Source organism: Indicator indicator, chromosome Z (genome assembly GCF_027791375.1).
Source record: "Indicator indicator isolate 239-I01 chromosome Z, UM_Iind_1.1, whole genome shotgun sequence".
Lineage (NCBI taxonomy): Eukaryota > Metazoa > Chordata > Aves > Piciformes > Indicatoridae > Indicator > Indicator indicator.
In genome coordinates this window covers 57,006,916-57,024,818 of record NC_072053.1, presented here as the reverse complement: position 1 = coordinate 57,024,818, position 17,903 = coordinate 57,006,916, and the positions used below count along the sequence as shown (strand labels likewise).

Sequence of the window (17,903 nt, the reverse complement as noted above, 5' to 3'; positions counted from 1 at the left end):
GGGCATATGTAGCCTTTACCACAGCAGTATTATTCACTTCATGGCATGTGTTGTCTTCAGTAGCATTTTCTTTTGAATATGTAAATATTACTGTCAGTAGAGTTTGAGTAAAGGAGTTCCTGTTAGAAATTTGTCAACTTGCATTTCTCTTGTCTATAAACTAACAAAGTAAAAGTTTGAAACAATATCAGCAGTGGTTGCCTCCCAGGAAATACTGAAAAACATTTTACAAAAGATAGTGAGATATGACTCCATGAGCTTCCTGCTTGATTTTTTTTTTCCCTTGGAAGATGCCTGCTTTTGCTTCTCTAGTTTTTTTTTCCCACTGTTCAGATCACAGGATCAGAGGTCAAAGAGAGAAAAAAATGGTTGTAAATATCTAAACAGAAGATGAGACCAGAAGGAAAAAGGGGTGTAAACCACCTTGATTAAACCTATTAAGCTGAGAATCTTAGTCATCTTTAAAAAATTATACTGATGCTTTTCAGTGACACTGAAGTATTGTGTTTCTTCAGGCCAGTGACTTACTATAAATATAAATAATTTTTGTAGATGTTGGCACTTAGGTAGAAAAGGAATTTGGAGTGTGTGTGCATTCATGCTTTGATCGTTGCAATGATTTTTTTAATTGATGTAGTGGCACCTGTGAGGCCTTTTAACTCTCTTGCATATTTATGGTAAATCTGTTTAGTATAGATTAACATGCTGGCCCTTGAATTAACACTGCTGGTAAAGCACCTTAAATTAATTCATAGTGGTACTTAAAGGACACATGAAACACTCAGAACTGCTACTAGTATATATAAGTGTCTACTTGTTTCTAACTGTATTCCTGTTGGATATCTGCAATTCCTTCAGAAGCAGATTGCACAGTGTATTTTTGGGCAGTTGTGAATAGAGCACCGTGTTTTTCTTGATAGACTTAAGTTAGCTGAATTTCATTTTCACTCTTAATTAGTTGGGAACAATGATGAAGTCAGTCTTTTGAAGGAATTACCGACCTCAAACATTTTGTGATTTGTACCATGGGGAGATACTTTTTGCTTACATTGATACTCTTTCTGAGCAAAGTACCCCAAGCCAAGCTGTCTCTGCAGTGCAGTGTGATCTGTGCCAGCAGAGGAATTTATAATAATAACTAATATTAACTGATATAACTGATGATATATATATAATTGATGATGATATATATAACTGAATAATAACTGATGATAACAATAAACTGATATTAAACCTTGTCAGTATTTTCTCTTATAGACAAGCAGAGTATAATTCTGGAATAACATGCTTCTTTACCAAGTCGTAATAGAGCTATGCTATTTTAAAATAAAATTTAAACTTTGAGTCTGCTTTTTTCTGTCTCTCCCAATTCAAATAATGCTTTTTGTCCCTGTCAGGTCTTACATGAAACGTTTTCCCATCATACATTTTTAATGAATGGTCTTATTCAAGGTGTTAAGGTAAGATTTTTTTTTTAAAAACCTTGACCTAAATAATCTGTGTGTTAGTGTATTGTAATTTGTCTCTCCTGCGTTCACCATAAGAACATACCAAACACTGAGGGTGTAATTACTTCCTAAACTATTTTTCATTGTAATGATTGTGTTCCCCTCAGTCTTAAGTTTTACTGCTAAAAGGTAGCATCTTGAACTAAGTAGAATATTCCTTGGAAGTTCAAATTCCTCTAATTTAAATAGATTCCAGTTGTAGCTATTGTAATCTTGACAAAGGTTTGAGAATGGAGCTATGTTTTTAATGTCAGCTTCTTAATATTAGATGATTCATACCAAAAACAGATTCATGCAGCCATGATGATGCATTCAGATGAAAATTAAAGTACTTAAACACTGATTTTCCCCAAGATGTGGTATCAAAGCTATTTTTCAGTAGAGATGTTTATTATTTTTGTCCTGGTAAGTTTTCAACATTTTTTGAGTGTTCTGGGATGGTCAGGATATTTAGGACAGTTTACATAAACCATTGTGTTCACACAGTGGTCATGGTGGATTGCTGACAGTGGAAAAAAAAACTTCATAATTTTTCCAGCATAACTAAACTTGAAAGACTCTGCCAACTGTCTTACAAAGAGGCTTCAAAACACAGTGTAATTTAGGACTAAGTTAATTTATAGTACCCTGAAAGTATTAGGTTTGTGTTCTATAACAAACCTAAAGGATTGCTTTTAACTGCAAGAATGTGACATCTTTAGGATGGACTTGGAATCTTGGTTTCATAGCGTATTGCTCTGACTAGGGATATTGGGATATCTCAGACTGAAAGAGGAAGTTAATTTCAAGTTATCGTAGGAACATGAAGTCTGTGTTCCTCTTTTTTTTTTTTTTTTCTTTTCCCAAATTTGTTCACACTGCCCTGTAACTACAAGTGTTCCTTGAATGTAGTGAATGAAGGGTACCTCATATATATTCTACAATGCATGTCTGTATAAAAGTGCATTGACACAGTCTAAATGTACATACTGCTCTAAAGTGTAGTAAGTGTGGCTGTAGACCAAAGTAAGCTTGAACTTCAGTGTCCAAAATACTGTTTAGAGAACATTAAAGTGTTTTGAGTGACAGCAAAATATGTTGGTTCATATTCTACTTAAATCTGACCCTAAGAAGCAAACCCATTAATTTCATCTGATTAAAGTATTTAACTTTCATGAGATTCAGTGGCCTGGCTTTATAGTTTTTGCTCTCTAGAAATCACTGGAATCAGAGTTGTTTATTTGGATTTGCCAGAATAGGGTACAGGGGCCTGTATACATATGTTAAACTTGAAGGTGACTGTGTTTGAATTTTAGGAGTTAGCTAAAGCTATCTGGAGTTGATTTCCAGACTATTGAGGTGCTTACAGTATCATGTATTTACTAATGTTTGGATTTGTGTCAGGGTTGGGTTGATGAGAAATCAATACACTAATTGGAAGAAAATGTGTCTTTTCTGGAGATTTTGCAATTAATAAATGTGTGAAAGCCTTAACTTGTTTTAATTCATCTATATAATAAAGAACAAAATCGAGGCCTAAATTCTAGGACTTTGTGAAACGCTGAAAAATCTAGGCTTTTATCCTCAGTAATTTTTTTCCATGACAGCTGTTTGTGTAAATCTGACTTTTGCCACTGGAATGTACACTGTCTCTTGCTCAAATGGTCCTCATAGTTCTTTCAATGTCCATATTCTGTGTACATGATAAATGCAGTAAGTATAAAGCAATAAGGATTCTGTTTAGTGTTTTTTAAGAGAACATTTAGGTTACCTAAAACTCCCCCTTGTGACAGCATCACAGTACCACAGTGCATTCGAGGTTGGAAGGGACCTCAAGAGATCAAGTCCAACCCCCATGCCATAGCAGGACAGTGCAAATTAAAGGGGAGTTTGAATTTAGGATCTGGCACCAAGTCTCATGATGGAGGCCAAGAAGATGTCCTTTGTAAAACTAGACTAGGATTTGGAGATTTTTAAGAAGCTTTTGCAGTCTGTCGTACTTCTATATTGAAATGGATTGATCTTGGAAAAAGTACCTGTTTTTTCTAATGCACTCATGTTTAATAAACGTGAAACATAAAATTCCAGAATCACAGCAAAGTAGACTGTAGAAGAAATTGTGTACGTTTTCAGTTGTCTGTTCATAATTTTAGGCCTTTTTCACATTGTGATTCAAGTGGAACTTTGAAATGTAAGTATAGACATACTAATTGCCTTTCTTCTGTCACAGGGTTTTTTGTCCTTTCTCAGTGCTCCTGTAATAGGTGCTCTATCAGATGCATGGGGAAGAAAACCATTTCTTCTTCTTACAGTTTTTTTCACCTGTGCTCCAATTCCATTAATGAGAATAAGTCCATGGTAAGTCATAAGTTCCTCTTGTTCTAACCAGCAACAGAACAAGAGGACACACTCTCAAGTTGTGCAAGGGAAAGTTTAGGCTTGATCTTGAAAAAATGTTCTTCACAGAAAGAGTGATTGCCCATTAGAATGGGCTGCCCAGGAAGGTCATGGGGTCACCGTCCCTGGAGGTGTTTAAGAAAAGACTGGATGAGGCACTTAGTGCCATGGATTAGTTGATTAGATAGGGTTGGGTGATCAGTTTGACTTGATGATCTTGGAGGTCTCTTCCAACCTGGTTGATTCTGTGATATAGATTTGTGGTAGTGAGCTTGTCAGTACAGCAGAAATTCAGTCAGAGGAGTAGTTTGGGGAAGTGGGAGAGAAACAGTAAGAAAAGAGGAAAGTCACTTTGCTTTCAAAACATGATTACGTTATTCTGGAGCGTTTCTGTTTAAGAGGTGTTAAAACTGCATCTCTGAAAAGTAGAAATAATGGAATATGATTTAGTTACTGTATTCACATAAGTAAAACAGCAGTGGAAATGGTTTGATAGCCCTGTCCATTTCAGTTTTAAACTCAGCTGTTTTTTTTCCCCCTTCAGGACTGACAATGCTCTTATAAGTGTATTTTTAAAGGTAAATGTACCTTAGCATTTGTAGTAGAATTGCTGCAAATGACATCTTTCAAGTCTTTGATTAGGCAATGTTGAAGTCATAGCTGAGTGGAATTGACTTGTTTTCTTTTTAATTTTTGTTGTGAAACTTAGGAGGATTACAAAAGAACTTTATGTACACTCACTGCAATCAAAGTTCATCTTTGAAAGCATGTTATGTGATACTTTATTTCTTAACTAGTTGAGAAACTGAGTTCTAAAATAGTTTCTTTTTTGTAACTAAACTTAAGCTTTGAAACACAGAGGCACTCAGACCTGAAGAGGCTACTACTACTTCTAGGCTGATGTGAAGTAAACAGTACAATATAAAAAAACCTAAAATACTCTTTTCCATTATTTAAGACTGCACAATTAATCATTTCCAGTGAAGTTTAATGAAATTTAATGTTAGTTCTTGAGGAACAATTTTCATAGCTTAAGTACAGACTTGTTTGATTAGTAAGAGAACAGCAAGAAGTCTTAAACTTTCTAACCATTGCTTTTAAATCATTAGGTGGTACTTTGCTGTGATTTCGGTATCTGGAATCTTTTCTGTTACCTTTTCGGTAATATTTGCTTATGTAGCTGATGTAACACAAGAAGACGAAAGAATCACAGCCTACGGACTGGTAAGATATGCTAAACTTGGAAAAAAGATCAGATGATGACCTTCACATTGAACTTGTGTTTTGATGCACAGATTGTTTCCTGATTAAGGTTGATAGAGAAAGAAATGAACCGTGCATCAAGGCACTGCATTAAGGTTTGGGAAATGTAATTTACTTTTTTATTGCTGCACAGGCTGCTCAGTGCTCAGAATACCGAAACAAGAATTTGCCAACTTTAGCTGCACATAGGGCATCTGTAAGAAAATGTGTTTTAAGTTTCACAGGCAGAACAGCAAATGTTGTTAAAGGCAGTGCATGTTATTTAATACTTCATCTGACAATATCTGTCTGGCACTTGTAAATTGCAGTTTATGTGATTTCTTTTTGATATAGAATGTCTTTTTTCTATAGCGGAAACAGGCTGGAATGCATAGTGCAGTATTTTTAGTAACTTAGCCACGAACTTTATTTAGCAGTTCAGTACAAACTAACCATTCCAGTAATAAAATTCTGACTTAGTTTGTGTTCCTGAGTACCTATATTGGTTTAGGTTTTGTAGGCCCATTGGTAGATGCCCAAAGCCTTTAAATGGCATTTATCCCTTCATCCTCTTTACATGTGTTTTCACTATACAGATACTAGTGGACTTGGTTTTTGGCTGACTGTACTGTATTTCAAGTTGTTAAGGCTTCCCTTTATTTTTTCAGTCATGTGAATCCTCAAATGTTAATTTAACAGTTAAGAAAAAAACAAGGACTTCATTTTCTTGAACAGAACTTGTGTGTATTACTGTATCACAGCACAAAACAAATGTTAAAGTTCTGAAATTTGCACTTTAGTTTTCATATCTGTAAAGGAGGCCATAAGTGTATTGGAACATCTATTTGCCTACCTTCAAGCAGTTTTTTGTTAACAAAACTATCTTGATCTGAAATTCTATAAAGGCATAAATGAAAGTGCAGTTGTTTCTAATTTTGCTTGTTATACTTAAGATTTTTTTTCCTAGCTTGGTATAAGCTAAATGTTTAGCATGGATTTTACTTATTTTATAGAACAGTAATACATGGTGGTTTTATTTTTGAGGATTGGAAAAGAGTAGTAATTAAAAAAAAACAAGCTAGCTTTTTCTGATAGTAAAATTTAACTACAACAGTTGATTTTCATGATGTGAAAACAGTAGGTAGATCTCTCAGTAGCTGCATGTGACTGCAACATAATATAAAACAATACTATCGTTGGAAGTCTATTGGCTATTGATTTCTTAGTTTGCTGTGCTACCCAGCGGTAGCTATATATTTAAAATGCAGACTGTTCAGACAGGTATTATGTATTGCTCTCTGTATTACCCAACATGCTGAGGCTCAGGTTCACTTAAGCAGGCATTTGAATGTGCTGATAACACATTTGATAAATGTGAAATTTCATCAAATTCATAATTGGAAAACAAAAACTGTTTTCCTTAAGCCAGATTGGCCCTTTGACTGCAGATCCTATCTCCTATGGTGAGCTGTGGTGGGGGTTGGAGAAACTTTATTTGAATATGCATTTTACCGTCATAAGTGATATTTTGTGGGTTGTTTTATTGTTGCTTTTTTTGTGGGTTTTTGCTTGTTTGTTTTAGTTTGTTTTTTATTTGCTTGGGTGTTTTTTGTTACTTTGGATTTTTTTAATTTTAATTTTTTTAAACTGCACTTCTGGGGAGGGGTGGTGGTGTTGATCAAGTTACTTCATTTTTCTGCAATGGCAAAATAATCACTTCAACAAGTTTGTAAACTCTTCTTGTGCATAGGTTTCTGCCACCTTTGCAGCAAGTTTGGTGACGAGTCCTGCCATTGGTGCATACCTGTCTGCCAGCTACGGAGATAACCTTGTCGTACTAGTGGCAACATTGGTGGCAGTTGTGGACATCTGCTTCGTTGTGCTAGCTGTACCAGAATCTTTGCCAGAAAAAATGAGACCTACTTCATGGGGAGCTTCTCTATCATGGGAACAAGCAGACCCTTTTGCAGTAAGATGCGTGTCAATAAGTATTTAATAAATAATTGATGATTAGTTAATAACAATTAACTGCGTTTTGTAGGTTTGACAAATCTTTAATTGTATTGGTAGCCTGACTTCAGTATTCCATACTCTCTGTACTCTTCACTTGCACAGAGCAACCTAGCTACATTTAAAAACCAGAGCCTCACCAAACTTTGTGGATTAAATGATCTTGAACTGGAAATATCGTTTGGTGTGAATTCAAAAGTGAAGACGTTTTACTTTTCTAACTTAATTTTGTTGTAAGAGAAATGCATAATTCTTACACTATTACAGACCTCAAAACATAAAATTTTTCCATATTCATTTTATGCTCTGTACTTTTGGTTGACAATGTATGTCCCCCACTCTTGAATTCCACTTTTACTTTTATGTGATTTCTGTTTAATACAAAGTGGATCTATAAACTGATTTTTCTACAGGCATATTTAGGAAGTCTTTCTAGTGACTTTTTCACTTATTCATGCTTACTAATCTAATTTGTTCTCCTCTCCCTCTACTCTGCACTTGTGAGGCGATATCTGAAGTATTGTGTCATGTCTGGGCTCCCCAGAGAAGTATTGGAGGGAGTCCAATGAAGGACCATGATGTGGGAACTGTTACGAAAGGAGACTGAGAGACCTGGGGCTTTTTAGCTGGAAAAGAGGAGACTGAGAGAGGATCTTAGCAATATGTATAAATATCTGAAGGGTGAAGGTCAGGAGGATGGTGATGGGCTCTTTTCAGTGACAGAACAAGGGGCAACAGGTTCTAGAACACAAGAGGTTTCACTTAAACACAAGGAAAAACTTCTTTACTTTGAGGGTGATGGAGCGCTGGAGAAGGCTGCTTGAAAGAGTCCAGCACAAAGTCACAAAGATGAGGAAAGGCTGAGAGAGGTGGGTCTCATTAGTCTGGAGGAGACTGAGGGGTGACCTCGTTAATGTTTATCAATATGTGAAGGGCAAGTGTCAGGAGGACAGAGCCAGACTCCTCTCAGTGATGACCAGTGATAGGACAAGAGGCAGTGGGTGCAAGCTGGCGCATAGGTTCCATGTAAATGTAAGGAAAAACTTTTTCACTGTGAGCATGATGGAGCACTGGAAAAGGCTGCCTGGAGGGATTGTGGAGTCTCCTTCTCTGGAGCCATTCAAAATCTGCCCGGATGGATTCTTGTGTGACCTACTCTAGGTGATTCAGCTCTGGCAGGAAGGTGGGGTTAGATGATCTTTGAAGTTCCGTTCCATCCCCTACATTCTGTGGTTCTGTGAGAGGTTGTGGAGTCTCCCTCTATGGAGACTTTAAAACCTGGCCTGGATGTGTTCCTGTGTAATCTGATACAGATAAACATGCTTTTGTAGGGGGTTGGATTAGGTGGTCTCTGGAGGTCCCTTTAAACCTCTGTTGTGGTGTGATTCTTTAAAGAATTTGTTTTCCACAATTTATTTGTTACTCAAAAGCGATTCATATGATGGTGAACAAGTGTAAGAAATGTACAAATTAAAAAATCAAAATTTGTGAAGTGCTGGTAATGAGGCGTATTTTTTGCTAGTATCTTTCAGAGCAATTTATAATGGATATCTAATGAAGTATGTATTTCCCTAAATACTTTACAATGATGTTGTCAGTGAATACTTAAAGTTCAGCAGTGAACAGTAGCTTCAAAAATCAAATGGAAACTTTGCAGATAGCACAATCCTTATGTAACAGGGAGATACTTCTATCTTAATCTTCAGCTTCACTTGTTCCATGTGTGATACTTTTTCCTTTTTTTGACTTGTGTGGGTAAAAATGGGTTTTAATAAAAAATAATCCACCTTCTAGTTTCTTTGTTTCCATTAGACTTTGTGTAAATGTTCCAATGCTTCTTCTGTTTCTTTGTTTTACAGTCTCTGAAGAAAGTCAGAAAAGATACTACGGTCCTTCCAATCTGCATTACAGTTTTTCTCTCCTATCTGCCTGAGGCTGGCCAGTATTCTAGCTTTTTTTTGTACTTGAGACAGGTAACTGTTGGTGTCTTCATGTCTTACTAAGGATATCTAAATAAATACTCTCTAAGGCCTGTTTCTTCTTGAAGGCTTCAGTCAGAAAGCTCTTTTCTGGCATAATGTAGCTTTAAAAAATAAAGGCGGGATACTTTGATAAGCCAAGAACTGAGTAACATTTGACTCCTGGTGCATAAACCCTGCCATAGGTTAAGCACGTACAAAGTTAAGCAGACCTTTGCTCCCATTCAGTGTAAGCAGTGTTTATATATGTTGAGGTGGGATATCACCTGTTGAAGAGTTGTTGTGTCTGTGAGAGGGATCAGAGAATTACAGTGTCCAGATACACTACTTTCTCTGTGTTTTTTTTTTTTTTTTTTGTTTGGTTTGGTTTTTGTGTGTGTGTGGTTTGGTTTTTTTTTAAGGCAGTCTTTGCAAGCAGTTGAGTTAAGGATTATTCTTGAAACTGGATGCTTCTTGTATGGTTTTAGATTATAAGCAGGAATCAATGTTTTGTTTGAAGAAGTTCTCTCTTTCCTAGTCTTCATCCTGGATCATGTTTGGCATTTGTTTTATGCATTTTCTGCCTCTCTTCAGATTATAGGTTTTGGATCTGCTAGCATTGCGGCCTTTATAGCTGTGGTAGGCATTCTGTCTATAATTGCTCAGGTAAGCTTTATTCTTTTTGTTGTTTTATTAAACAGTATAAACTGAAATGCCAAGGCAAACTTTTCTGATTCTTGAGCTTGTATAAATTTCTTATATGCTCTAAAATACCATTGTATGTTGCATTCACTAACGATTACATTATTACAGTGTTGTAGGAAATTGGTTAATGAATGCAAGGCCTTGTGAAAGGGAATTGTGGTATCTGTTTTAAGCAAAAGTCATGCTGTTTGCATCTCTTCAATTGGCTCATGGTATCAAACTTGCATACAAGCAGGGCAGGTGTTGACCTTGTAAGAAATCAAAGTTTTTATGATGATCTTTCGTATCCTTATGTGTACCGTTTTGTGGCAGTTTAGGCTGGGTGCCTCCTGTTACTGCCACATATGTTACACCTCTGGTGTCCCGAGGAAACAGCATATTTCTACCCATAAATCCTGCACCCTATAAATCCATCTGCAGAGTCATTCTCTTCCTCTTTCTTCCCTCTCTGCCTCTGTGGGAGATGCTCTCTTATCGGGTAACGGTGGGGGAGTATCTCGAGGCCTCTTAGGCCTGTCTAGGCCTAATGCTAGGAGAAAGAATGGAGGGGGGGGCAGTCTCAGACCTGTCCAGCCTGAAGCTCGCCTAGCAGTGGGGGGGGGGGAAGAAAGAGCCCTGGGGGTTTTGGGTATACCCTCAGGTGGGGGGAGGGAAGGATTGGGAAGCCTCTACATGTTATGTAAGGGGCTCTGTATGCTTTGGGATGTTCTTGGCACTATGCTTTGTAGTGTTTTGTAGTTTCACCAATTGCTTTTCCATTTAAACTTTCCCTCACTCTCCAACCTGTTTGTGTGAGTGTCATTCTTTTGTCCCTCTCGGGGCAAGAGAGGATCTGTCTGGCCTCAAACCAGCACAAGTTTATCTTCCTGTTGGGATAATGTAACAAGGAATGGCACTCGTTGCCATCCTTAGCAGAATGTAACAACACATTCTTCGGTATTTATCAGTTTTACTAGTGTCAGTTGTGTCCTTCATTGTCAATTCCAAGTCGTTATCTTAATCCTTGGTCTGTGGTTTTTTCTCATGCTCTTATGTGCACTCATATTTACCAATCATAATTATTCACAGTGTTTTTGCTAAAAATCTTTAAAGTGGCTGCCCTTCTAGTTCCTAATTTTCAGTGTTAAAATGAGGAAGCTCTGCAATGATATTTTTAAGTCTTTGAAGAGTGCAGTTTATTGAAATAAGCTTTGCTTCATAAATATAGATGTGTGTTGGCATGTTGAGTATCTGCAGAAAGAGCTCGTCACATGGGTAGAATTGTTGCTATTTATTTTTCAAGCCAGCTTTGTCTAAGAATGAGAAACAAGAAATCTAGTTCCTTTTCTCTGGCTTACTGATGCATTGCTGAGTATCTCACGTTAAAGAAAAAATATATGCTCTGTTAACTGAGTGAAGTTGTCTGTAATAGACTTTACCTTAGTAGGAACAGTCTGCTTCTTCTCATGACTGTATTGCTGTTCAATCTGAATTGGGAGCTCTTTCCCTCTGAGCAGTTACATATTAAGAGATGGAGAACAGTGGTCTTTCTTTAGGATTGGATTCTAGTTGCAAATAAAAGGGTCATGTGGTGAAACTGAAAGAACAGCAAGATTTACATGGCTTTAATTGTAAATTTGGATATATAGGTCATCTGACTAAAGAGAGGACTTCTTTTCTGAGCTAACAATCTTTTTTTTTCCTCTGGTATTAGTAGGTACTGTTAAATTTAACCCATATCCAGCCTACACAGTACAAACAGAGATAAAATGTCCATAGAGAAAGCAATGCATTCTCTTCTCAATGTCCTGAAGTAGCAACTGTTTAATAGTTTAAGAATATGTCTATGTCAAATATTGATAGGATTGTTTTACATATTGGATTTAATACAGGGGAGGTAAGAGCACAAATGGTTCCTCACAGTTGAAAGATGTTCGGAGTTATTTTTTGTAGGAAGAGAAATTATTTTAGCAATCCATCTTTTTGAAATAACTTTTGTATAAAGCAATTTCTCTTTCAGACTGTGTTTCTCAGTATCTTGATGAAGTCTATAGGGAATAAAAATACAGTTCTCCTTGGCCTTGGCTTTCAAATCCTTCAGTTGGCTTGGTATGGTTTTGGATATCAGTCTTGGTAAGTACACATTTTCATAGGTACATTCTTTTAAGGAACGGAAAATGTTTTTTCCAATATTTTTTACCATTTAGTTCTGTTGCCATGAGTGTTTAAACATCTGTGAATTAAGTGTTCTCATTTGTATTACACTACTAAACTTTGATCTGTGTTTTGCACATGTAGGAATGATAGAATTTTCCAGGTATACAGTCAAAGTTGCAGGCTAACTTCTTTTGAAAAAGGAGTCTTTGCGCCGTTTTGTAAATAGAATGTCTAAATAAAGTGAACGAGAACCATAAGCTGAAACTGCTTTTTCTTGGCAAACTTAGTCCCATCAACAGTGACGAATGCTTGTTTTTTATCAGAATGCTTCCTTGTGAGTTATGTAAGTTAAGAAACTGCCTCATTGGGACACCCTAGAAATTGTTCCTTAGTACAGCCTTTGGAGAGGGAAACCCCTTATGTCACTTTACTCCCACTTTCCTGTTTTTCTCTGCTGTAATCTAATGTGCTTCTGTTCTAGCAAGCACAGGGTAGTTTGTGAGATGGGGGCAGGAAGAAGGCTCAGACTATGCAATTTCCTGTCTTCAGGTATTTAATAGGAATTGTTTTAAAAGGGCCTTAAGCCTTAAATGAGGATATACTTGTGGCCCTTTTTGGAGTATTGGGGAATAATTATATGGGTAGTGTCATTTTAAAATCAACTTATGTATTTCATATAGGATGATGTGGGCAGCAGGAGCTATAGCAGCAATGTCAAGCATTACGTTCCCAGCAATCAGTGCTCTGGTTTCACGAAATGCAGAGTCAGATCAACAAGGTCAGTACCAAACAAATTTCTCTTTCAGCATCAGCCTGCTTTCTTGAATGACTCGTCTGTCTAAGAAGAGGAATACTTTTCTCGGTGTACTTTTCAAATATATTGATCAGTAATGGATTTCTTTGATGGTAGCTGTGGAAGTCTGCCAATCTGTATAGAGAGGAAAGAGGTATACAAATTAGTCAAATTTGCATTGCAAGTCATTGATTTTGCAAAGGACATTGAACAATCCAAAATAACTATTTAAAATGAAGTTAGGGAAAGAGTAATCCCAAAGTACAACAGTGACGTATGATAACTGACTTTAGTGTTCTCATAAGAAAAATGATTGTGCATGTAAATCATAAGTACCAGTCTTGCTATAAGGTTGTACAACTTTAAGTCAGATACGTGCAGTTAACATGGTGGGTATAAATGAGGTGCAGTTCTAGAAGGTGGATTTCTGTGAGTTTCAAAATGCAAAAGGCATCATTTTACTTCACTTTTTATCATTCCCCTCTATCCCATTTTTGTTTTTAACACACATTTAAAGGAGTTTTAGAATAATTGTTTTCTATTTATGTCATGAAATGAATAGTTCTGCTAAGCTGACAAAATTCTTTGATCTTTCCTTTTACATAGAGGAAACTGCTCTTAATAGCTCAGACATAAAATTGTTTCTCGAGTCAAGTTTGGCCACCTAGTGGCATGAAGTTTGGAAGTTTCCATGTCAAGCTGTAAACAAAAAGTGTGGACAGCTTTCCTTTTCTTTCCTTTCATTTTATAAGTTACTGCATAAGAGAGAAGGGAATGTGCAGACCACTAATCATGTAAAAAATACCATTCTGTAGAATCTTAAGCTGTAAGTTTGTCAGACTGTTGTCCCAGTCACTCGATGATGTTGAAACAGAACAGCCAATCCACTATTGTTAATTTATTGCAGTTCTGATGGGTTTACTGCCCTGAGTAATTTAATTTGTACTTAAGTAAATCCTGGTAAGTAAATACTTAAGTAAAGACTGGTAAGGAAAAAAATCTTACAGTTTGTGGGTGTTTTTCCAATAACAACACTTAACACAGATATATTACTCTGAATTTCACTTGAAAGTAAACTGAGCAGGTGCCACACTTAATGTCTGCTTTCTTCATTGTAGGCTTTGGGTGAGGGTACACCCTTACAGAAAATCAGACGTGCATGCAAATTTAGTTGCTTATATCCAAAACCTCTATCACTTCCAGTAGCATGCTACTACAGTGACAGAACTATGGTCATGTGGTCATGCAGATTATTTTAATCCAGTGAAGCTGTCTTCAGTGTAATTTTAAAAATCACAGTAGTTAATGTGAGATGTGTTACTTTTGAACAGCCATTAGAATTCACCCAGAGAGACCTGTTGGCTATAAGTGTTTGATTCTTGATTAAAAAAAATCCTAATTTTTTTTTTTTTCTTCATTAGGTGTTGTCCAAGGAATAATAACTGGAGTAAGAGGTCTGTGCAATGGCTTGGGACCAGCACTCTATGGCTTCATTTTCTTTCTCTTTCATGTGGAGCTCAATGAATTGCCACCTGATCAGACTTCTGGAAAAAAAACAATGCAAGATCCCAGTGATGAGGTAAGTTTAGACTTTGGTGTGAGGTTCACAGTGTAGAACTAATAGAGGTAAAACTCAGTCTCGATATCTAATCTGTGAATGACTTAATTCTCACTTGTCAGCTTTACTGAATTATTAAGATAATAATTATTTCGATTTACAGTAATGGCAGCATTAGTTTCAATATTGTAATGGAACCAGTTAACTTCTTGTGATGTAAATCTGCTCAAAACACAGCTGTAATTCTGAATTACAGCAAAACATGACATTTTGATAGTAAGAAGGTAATTTCTGTTAACTTAGTAAATCTTAACCTGTTTATCTTTGATAGCTTAATTATTCATCTAGGCAGTTAATCAATAAACAGTTGAGATACATTTTTTGTTTGTTTTCAATCACAGAAACAATGGTATTATTTGCCTTTCCTTACCTCTATGAAAATTTAGAAGGAGCAGTGAAGTCATAGAAGGGGTTGGGTTGGAAGAGACCTTAATGATCATCTAGTTCCAATCCCCCTGCCATGGGCAGGGACACCTCTGACTAGACCAGGCTGATCAAAGCTTCATCCAGCCTGGTCTTAAACACTTCCAGGGATAAGGTGTCCACAACTTCTGTGGGCATCCTGTTTCAGTAAAGAACTGGGCATCCCATTTCCCTCATAGTAAAAAAGTTCTTCTTGATATGTAAATGTAACCTGATCTAGTTTAAAACCATTGCCCATTGTCCTATCACCACCTGCCCGTATGAAAAAGGCCGCTATAATGTCTTCCCCAAGCCTTCTCTTCTCCAGGCTGAACAAACCCAGCTCCCTTAGGCAGTCCTCATAGGTGTTAAACAACAGCAGACCCAGTACTGATCACTGAGGGACTCCACTTGTCACAGCTCTCCCTCTGAACACCGCGCCATTGATCACAGCTCTTTGAGTGCATCAATCTATACAACATTTCTTTGGATCTCCCTTCTGTCTTTTCTTTATCCTTTCTATCTTTGTTTCAGATCTGCATTTTTGTGTGCTGTGTTCTTTCTTACTTGGCTTCCAGAACATCAAATACTGGCCTACTGGAGTTTGGAAAATCTTACAGACTCTTTTTTTTTTTGTTTTAGCTTGATTGTTCTGACCTGTTCAGCTACAATTCCATGGCTTTTTCAATATGCTAAGAAAGAACTTTTCAGAGAGACTATCATCTCTTCATCTTCTGATTTTTGTTTAGTTTTAGTTGACAAATGTACAGAAAAGTTAGTTTTAGATTAAAAAAAAAAAGAAAATAACTAGATTCCTTGGTAGCATTTTGTTTCAAACTTAACTGGTTTAAAATCAGGCTTACAATCTTTCTAGTTCTTGTTTTAATTGTTGGTATAAAATGTAGGTAAGTTAAGTTGTAAAATAAACCACTTAGAAACAAGAGAGAATAACTCCAATTATAAAGCTGTCATACATGCCAGCAATCTCTCTCTGCAATGAGAAGTGGATGTACTGCATATTGTGCTATTGCTTTCATCACTCATGTATTAGTTTTCATGGATGCTTGTTTATTCAGCTAAAGATTCTAAAGTATGTCAGCTGTGGAAGCAAGTGGAAAAAGTGCAGTTAAAGATTTACTGAATATTTGTACTTCTGGATTTTGAAATCATATCCTATTAAATTTTCAGAAGAGTCTTAAAAGGCAGCATTAATCAGCATGTCTCATCTGCTAGGCAGTCTTTTTGTCCACTGAGAGTTTTGTGCATGTTTCTGTTGCTTGGATCAGTGTCTTGATCAAGTGAGGAATTCTCAGGGACTTAAGATGTGGAAAAGGCATGTTGCAGTGCACATGTGCAGTTTTCATAAACTTAACGGAATTTACAATTAATGGTACAGTTCTCCATGTTTACAACTTCACGAATCCTTTCATGTGCTTGTTTCCCCACAGAGAGCAATCATTCCTGGTCCACCCTTCCTGGCTGGAGCATGCATTGTTCTTCTGGCTTTTCTAGTTGCCTTATTTATTCCAGAGCACAGCAAAGCCAGCAGTATCAGAAGATGCAGCAACAATATCAGCAATACTCTGAGTAACAATCTAGACCAAAGTAATGAAGAGGACATAGAACCATTGCTGCAAGATAGCAGTGTATGAAGGCTAACTTCTGAGGAGACTATGGAACAAATTCATGCACTAAACTGCATCTCTGGAAGCTCAGTGGGCTGTACAGAGTACCTGGCTTCTGAAAGGAAGGCAGCTATGTACAAGAGAAGGTCACATGCTGTACAGTACTTGAGGCTGATACTATACTTGCAGGAGGGTTCATTTAACAGGGCAGGTCACAGGTGTGATTCTACCCAATATTGGACTGCAAATACTAACTCAAATCCTAGTATTGAATAGCAGCCCAAATAGGCAGACATCATGGATTTATTTTTAAAAAGTTTGATGGTTTAGTTCCCAAAGTTGTATGCAAAATAATCAGGTTTGAGGCAGGAGTTTCTGCCACCACTGTTTTGCATTTTGTATGCCTTTTGTCTGCATATATGCCACGTGTAGTTCTCACAATGTGAGAGGGACCCATCTATATTGTCCTAGTATCTGAAATAGTGATTATCAGTAAAAGTAATTAAATTTCATAAAGATACCTTCTCAGTATATAATAATGGGAAGTCCAGTAGTTGCCAGAAAGCAATGATGAAACAGAAGTGACTTCTGAGGGTATGTGATCACACATGACAGTCATTATCCATAAATGAAGGTCATAGTGAAGTCTTAAACCCACATTTCAGAACCATCAGTTCTCAGTAGTTTACGCAAATCCAGGTGGCACCTGAAAGCACTGGTCACATTAAGGTTTTGCTGATAAAAAGTAGAATTTTAATTATAATATCAGCAGTGTCAGAAATGTGATACTTCTGAAGCAAGAAAAACTGGGTGCCAGAGTATTTTACATCAAAAATTATGTATATTTATTGCATTTTGTGACTTTATCTGCCATATGAAATAATCTCTCCTATTAATTGTTTTCACTCCTGCCTTAACTGCTACTTAGTGTCCAATTTTTAATCATATTTAGCCTTCCTAGCCACTGTCTTGCCTGCTGAGTCTCATGGATGTATTCGTAACAAATTTCCTTTGTGGGGGATGCTTTAAAGACATTATGAATGGCTACAAATGTGCTGATTTTTAAAGACATTTTATGAAAAATACAGTTTTATATGTATTTTACTGCAGTGTAAATGAACCATGAAACCCAATTTTAATGAAATATCCCTATTGAATGTTTTATATGTATGCAATATATGTAGATATTTGTAAGGAGTTCTAATTTTTCCAAATGGGATGCTGTATAAATCATGTATTTATAAATATAATGAAGGTACTGACAGATATACAATTTTTTAAAAGGATTGTGTATTAACTGAACAAATTTTTAAAAATATATATTTTGAAACTTGTTCCACATTGGGCAGAGATAACAAACCTTTTGTACTATGCAGTTTGGTTTTTAAGTTAATAAGCTTCCTAATGCATAATAAACCTACATCTTAAGTTTTCCAGGTTTCATGTGTAAGTGTGTGTTCTTCCAAGTTCATTATTACAGAATCACAGAATTAACCAGGTTGGAAAAAACCTTCAAGATATCTAGTCCAA

At 36.5% G+C, this 17,903-nt stretch overlaps 1 protein-coding gene across 1 annotated transcript in view; it reads left to right on the top strand.

Moving 5' to 3' along the window:
• The window catches only part of MFSD14B (major facilitator superfamily domain containing 14B), a 31,537-nt gene extending 13,951 nt beyond the window's left edge, over nt 1-17,586 (top strand). The window contains exons 3-12 of the mRNA XM_054398272.1: nt 1,398-1,460; nt 3,718-3,845; nt 4,994-5,108; nt 6,877-7,095; nt 8,996-9,109; nt 9,689-9,760; nt 11,799-11,911; nt 12,616-12,713; nt 14,150-14,307; nt 16,197-17,586. Of these exons, the coding sequence (XP_054254247.1) occupies nt 1,398-1,460; nt 3,718-3,845; nt 4,994-5,108; nt 6,877-7,095; nt 8,996-9,109; nt 9,689-9,760; nt 11,799-11,911; nt 12,616-12,713; nt 14,150-14,307; nt 16,197-16,400 (1,284 nt within the window). The 3' untranslated portion in view covers nt 16,401-17,586. The remainder of the gene's footprint in view (nt 1-1,397; nt 1,461-3,717; nt 3,846-4,993; nt 5,109-6,876; nt 7,096-8,995; nt 9,110-9,688; nt 9,761-11,798; nt 11,912-12,615; nt 12,714-14,149; nt 14,308-16,196) is intronic.
• The last annotated feature ends 317 nt before the right edge of the window (nt 17,587-17,903 follow it).